The 6,000-nt window shown below is 39.3% G+C and overlaps 1 protein-coding gene across 1 annotated transcript; it reads right to left on the bottom strand.

Annotated features, from left to right (window-relative positions):
- LOC119048351 (beta-defensin 43-like) lies at positions 1 to 4,487 on the bottom strand. The gene is made up of 2 exons (XM_037144027.2): positions 4,430 to 4,487; positions 1 to 155 (listed from the first exon to the last, which is right to left on the bottom strand). The coding sequence occupies exons 1-2, from the start codon at positions 4,485 to 4,487 to the stop codon at positions 1 to 3; spliced, it is 213 nt and encodes a 70-aa protein (XP_036999922.1).
- Between the last annotated feature and the right edge of the window lie 1,513 nt (positions 4,488 to 6,000).

Here is a 6,000-nt window from a genome sequence, read left to right as displayed (position 1 = left end):
TCACCACTTCCTCTTTTTCTTAACCTCAATTTTCTTCATTCTGCAGCAGATGCTCCAGTCAGGGCAGTATCTAATTGCATATTCCTCGGGGTTGCACTTCATTCTGCAGTTGTAGTTGGCTGAAGAACATCTGTCATTAATAATTGTGCTTCTGGCTTTGAAGAGAGAAAACATTATATGGTACTGTGTTACTTATTTGTATACTGCTGAAAGTGTTTCATAATAAATGAAAACAGCAACAATAAAGAACTCGCTTAATAAAAACAACAAAGAGCATTGCAGTAGAGAAAAGTGGAGATATTGAATAAAGATAAAGGACTATTTCTTCTATAAGAGAGTAGATAGATGAGGCAGTAGTTGAAAAGTGAAAGGGTTTTTGATGAGAACTATTACAGCACTTCTGTCTCAAAGGGAACATCCATTTAGGGGTGAGGATTCATGATACAAGAAAGAATGTTTCATTTGAAGAGCAGATTTTTTTAAGGAAGGTTTTTAAAAAATAGATTATATTTATTTATTTTTAGAGAGGGGAAGGGAAGGAAAGAAACATCAACGTGTGGTTGCCTCTCACGTGCATCCCACTGGGGACCTGGCCTGCAACTCAGGCGTGTGCCCTGACTGGGAAGTGAACTGGAGACCCTTTGGTTAGCACAGGTCAGCACTGAATCCACTGAGCCACAGCAGCCAGGAGGGCCAAGAGCGAAGTTCTTAAAAAGTGAGTGGGGATGACATTCAGTGTATAAATAAGAAAAAGACTTACCTTAAAGCAGAGAATTAAGGGGAGGCAGAGCAAGCTAAAAGCAGAAGTTTCATGGTCATTGAAAAGGTAGGAAAATTGTCTCTTGTTCCCCTTACTTTCTTGGTTTATTAAAAAAAATCGCCAATTGAGGAGAAGGGGGCAGAGGGCACTGAGCCTTGGTTTCAATTTTCCTGTGGATTCACTGAGGATGTTTCTGAGATCCGCACGAGATCTCCTAAGCCATAACCTCTCACTTTGGTTCCCAGATGTGCCTGTCTCTTATCAAGGAAGGGTCAGAAGAAGGTTCATTGCCTTCTGGGCATGGGTTGGTGGGCACCACATGAATGTTGAAGTAAGCTTATCTCCAGAGAGCTCAGGGCCTCAGTGAAGGAAGATACAGCACTTTGACAAATGCCTTTCCTTAAAAGAACTCAGTGAGAAAAATCAGATAGTTATCAAGCTCTTGAAGTACAAATTGTCACAGCAGAAGGACCAGGCATTAATTTAAAATGAGATAGTAAATTGGACCTAGAGATTATTGGGCATTATTGAACGTAGCTCTCCAGAGAGGGACTAGATACTCAGAAAAGAATTTGTCATCATGTGTGTGTTTGTAAGGTGACATGGTGAAGAGGTTGGAAAGGCAAAATCTGTAAACAGAAAATATTTGTGAAACAGTGAAGCACTTGCATCCAGAATTTATAACAAAACCCGGTTGATCACTAAGCAAATAACAAAATACCAATGGGAAAATGGGCACAATCCTTGAAAGGTTCTTGTAGAATTGATATTAAAATGGTCATGTGGCAATCCTGAATCTTGTTAGTAATGTATACATTTAAATGAAACTACACTCAGCTACTGCCATACAAATGTTTGAATGGCTTCCCAAATAAATTTGCTCAGTTGTTTGGGAGAGTGGCATTATTTCATATGCCCTATGACAAACACTTTCATTCAAATATAGGCACAATAATTATGCATTCACATATGCAACAAGAATCATTTAATGAAATTTTTAACAGTAATAGTCTTCATAGCAGCCCCAACTTGGAAACAGCCTAAATGCTCATCAATGGTAAAGTGAATAAATGCATTCATATATCTGGCATATTTCTCTGATGGAATATTATATAGGAATAAAAATTAATGACCTATAGTTGCACATAGCAAGGGAGTTTAGTTTAATAAATATAATAACATGGAGTGAAGTAAGCTAGACACAGAAGTATTACTACACAGTTTCACTCATGCAAAATTTAAAGCAATGTCACAAAACTAACAGTAGTGTATAAATACACCATGTGTTTAGGTGCCAGAGTCCTAAGGCTGTTTCATTGTCTACACTCTTTCAGATAGTCTAGGCATAAAAAATCTATATTAGTCAGAGCCAATAGCATTGTTCTTCATTTGTTTCTCAGTGATTACTTTGGGGTGCGTATGTAACCCGCTTGGGGGGAATTTCTAGGAAAGTATTCCTTGCTGAAATAAGAAGAAATGCCCTCCTTTTTCTCTGGTTCAACTTGGAGGGTCTGGGTATGAAGTCACGAGCAATGGCAGCTTCTTGAGAGCTGGAGAGGAGCTGGTTGAGGACAAGTCTGGCCCTTTTCAGACACTGATGGAGGGGATGGGGTGATACATTAACTGACTTCAGAATTGTTCAACTTTTGGGCTTCTTGTTATGTGGAATAATGTATTTTATTTATTGTTTAAGTCAATTGAGTCTTAGTTGTTTGTAACTGGAAACTGAAATCATACTGGTACAGCATGCATGTCCTGTAAAAAATTTTTTAAAAGAAACAACCCACAGAATGGGAGAGATTATTTGCAAACTATTAGTTGATAAAGTTTAGTGTCCAGAATATGTAAGAAACTGACAACTCAACAATAACAGGCAACCTAATTAAAAATGAATAAAGAACCTTGAATAGATATTTCTACAAAGAAGACATACAAATGGCCAATAAACACATGAAGAGGTGCTCAACATCATTAATGCTGTAAATTAACTGCAAAGGAAAATGCAAATTAAAACTACAATGCAGTATCTCTTCCCACCAACTGGGATGACTTATAATAAAAAAGACAGAGAATTGCAAGTGTCAGTGAGTGTGTGGAGAAATTGGAAGCCCGTGCACTGCCTGTGGGACTGTAAAATAAGGCATGCAGCTGGGGAACATTGTTGGCAATTCCTCAGAAAGTCACCATAGAGGTACCTGGGTAACACAGCCGTTCTGTGGCCAGGTATATACCCAAGAGAACTGGCAATAGGTCCACACCCAAACTTGGACATAAATGTTCACACAGCATTGCTCATAATAGTCCCAGAGTAGAGACAATGCAAATGTCCATCGATGATGAATGGATAAATAAAATGTAGTGTATTTGTTTACTGGAATGCTGATCATCCATTGCTACAACATGGGTGAACTTTGAAAAAGATGCTGAGTGGGAGAAAACAGACACAAAGAGTCACATATTGTATGGTTATATTAAATTTGCAGAAAAGTTACATTGATAGAGACAGAAAGCAAGCAGAGCCCTGGCTGGTGTAGCTCAGTGGATTGAGCACAGGCCTGTGAAGCAAAGGGTTGTTGGTCTGATTCCCAGTCAGGGCACATGCCTTGGTTGCAAACCAGGTCCCCAGGAGGGGACACATGAGAGGCAACCACACACTGATGTTTCTCTCCCACTCTTTCTCTTTCCCTTCCTCTCTCTCTAAAAATAAATAATTATTTTTAAATAAATAAATATTTATATTTTAAATAAATATTTAAAAACCTTTAAAAATTAAAAAAAAGAAAGCAAGCAGATTTGTGGTTGCCAGGATGTGAGGGGAGGGGAGGGCAGGCTGGGGAATGACTGCTAATGAATATGGAGTGTCTGTTTGGAGTGATGAGGTGTTCTGGAATTAGGGAGTGGTGCTGGTCCCACAGCTTTGTGAATATACAGAAAACCACTGAAATGGTACACTTTAGAAGAGTGAATTTTATGGTGCATTTTATCTCAATAAAAATATTAAAAAACCAAGAATAATGAAGAACATTGTGAATTTCCAGGTATTAAACTGTGCTGTAAGAGAGTATATGCATCAGAAAAGATAAATAAGTCGATAGACAATAATATAAATCCTCATTATAAGTTCAAAGATTAATATGTATTTATTATATATTATTGGTGGATTTTAAAATTAATCTGAGAAAGTTGGATTGATTATTCAATAACTATGCCTGTGTACTTGGTTATTTGGGTGAGTGTTCAGGTGGAATCTTGGCTCTCCCCAAACACAAAGTCATTTCCATTTAGGTTTTTGCCCCTTACCTAGGGAAGGGATCCAAATGTTCTGTGAACCACAGATTATGCTGCAGTGGCCTCCTCTTTACCCCTGGCCCTTCTTGTAGTCACCAGTCTTTCCATTTTTTCAATACCTCTGCTATTTTGGTGTCTCTGTGTTCTGTGAACAACTTTCCACCACCTTTGGAGCAAGCACCATCTCAAGTTAGATTTCACAACAGGCTAAATCACTGACAGGCACCACCTCACAGCTGTGGCAGCATCAGCCTCTCCTTCCTGTAAGTGGCAAATACAGCAGCACCTGCTATTGTCTAATTTATTATCAAACACTTGGAAGACCTTGCATTCTCTTTCATTTATATTTTCATAGCTCTGGCAGAAAGGGTTGCATCTTACCTGGAGGAACTGCAGAAAACAAGGCGAGGACCCCAAGGATGCAAAGCAAGACCCTCATGGTTGAATAAGTGACTTAGAATCAGTAGCGAGGATGAAGAGAACTTCTTCATATAGTTAGTACTCAGGAGGTGAGTTGCTGTCTGATTATTGATCCTTTTGGTAGCAAGAACATCTCTGTGTTCCAGTGAACCTTCATATCAGGAGACACCATACAATGAACATGACTACCAGGCATTAAAAGTGAGCACATTCGTTAAATATTGACAGGGTGTGGGCAATGACAGTGGGGTGCAGGGCACTTACAGAGAAGGGGAGGCCATGGTGAAGGCAGCAGAGGTATTTTGTTGACAAGTCTTTGTTTTGTGGTCTTTGGAGGACCTGCAAAAGGCAATGTGACATTTATAGAGTAAAAGTATTCACTTTATTTCCCCAATAATAGGAAGACAAGCACTGGATATAAGAGCATTTCAAAAATATTAGTATATTGGGGAATATATATTAGCAGACTTGAACAATAAAATTATATTCAAAAGCGTGCAAGATTAAGGAGACATAGAAAAGCTTTTGTTTAATTCTCCTCCGTACAGCATACTGAATAAAAATAATTAATTTTTATATCTAAAGTTCGAGTGACACAAATTGTTTACACATCCCAGCTACATGTAATGGGAGAAGAACATAAAGGAAAAAAGGACGTATAGGCATTAGGTGAACCTCAGAAACCAAATAATATGGAAAACACGAGGCAATGAATTAGCTAGTAGACACCAAGGAAATGAGTATGAAATAACATGTAGCCTAGGGAATCCCTAAGGAAGACATGAGTAAGAATACCAATTTTTGAGGCTGTCAAGTGCATTGCCATTCATGACCTTACTTGCTTTTCACATCCTCTTTGACGGTCTCATTCCAGGTTAAGTAACTCTCTCAGTATCGTGAAGGAAGCTTCCTTCTGCCATGACTTTTTCTGAGAGGTGGTTTTTCTACCTCAATCAGCATTTCAAGCAGTGGAACATGCAGCTCTTTCCTGGCAGAGGCTTTGAAAATAATATCTTGAGCAGAATCAGGGATGGAGGATTGATGGAGGCTTATGGTATCATTATTAGAAGTCTTGAAAGAGGAAAACATCTTAAACACCACATTGGCCCTAGGGAGGGCCAGTGAGGGGCCTGAAAGCTGAGGGGACCATTCTCCTTAAGCCTGGCCTTCAGGCTTTTTCTCCTCCGAAGTTGCTGGGACAAGTGGTGTGTGGGAACAAGACTCTCCCAGCAGTGCAAAAACTCACAGGGGAGTCACAGGGTCACTGGGGCGTATGCTGGTTATTGATGACTACTCCATTTACTTAAATGCGACTGGTTTGGAATCTTTACCATCTCTGAGCATGAATCCAAAACTCACTGACTTTTCTCATGTGCCTTGGAGTTCTTGCCTTCTTGATCATGAGGAAGAGCTTTGGGAGTACGGTTGCCATGGCAGAGCAATCAAATTTATGGTCACAAACCCCTTAGGGAACCCTAAGGGCAGAATGTTTAGTGATGCTTTGACGTTTTCTATAAACATTTCTTTTCCAT

This window comes from Artibeus jamaicensis, unplaced genomic scaffold, assembly GCF_021234435.1.
Source record: "Artibeus jamaicensis isolate MK-2021 breed Jamaican fruit bat unplaced genomic scaffold, CSHL_Jam_final scaffold_537, whole genome shotgun sequence".
In the NCBI taxonomy this organism is placed as follows: Eukaryota; Metazoa; Chordata; class Mammalia; order Chiroptera; family Phyllostomidae; genus Artibeus; species Artibeus jamaicensis.
This window is presented reverse-complemented; position numbering and strand designations above follow the sequence as displayed.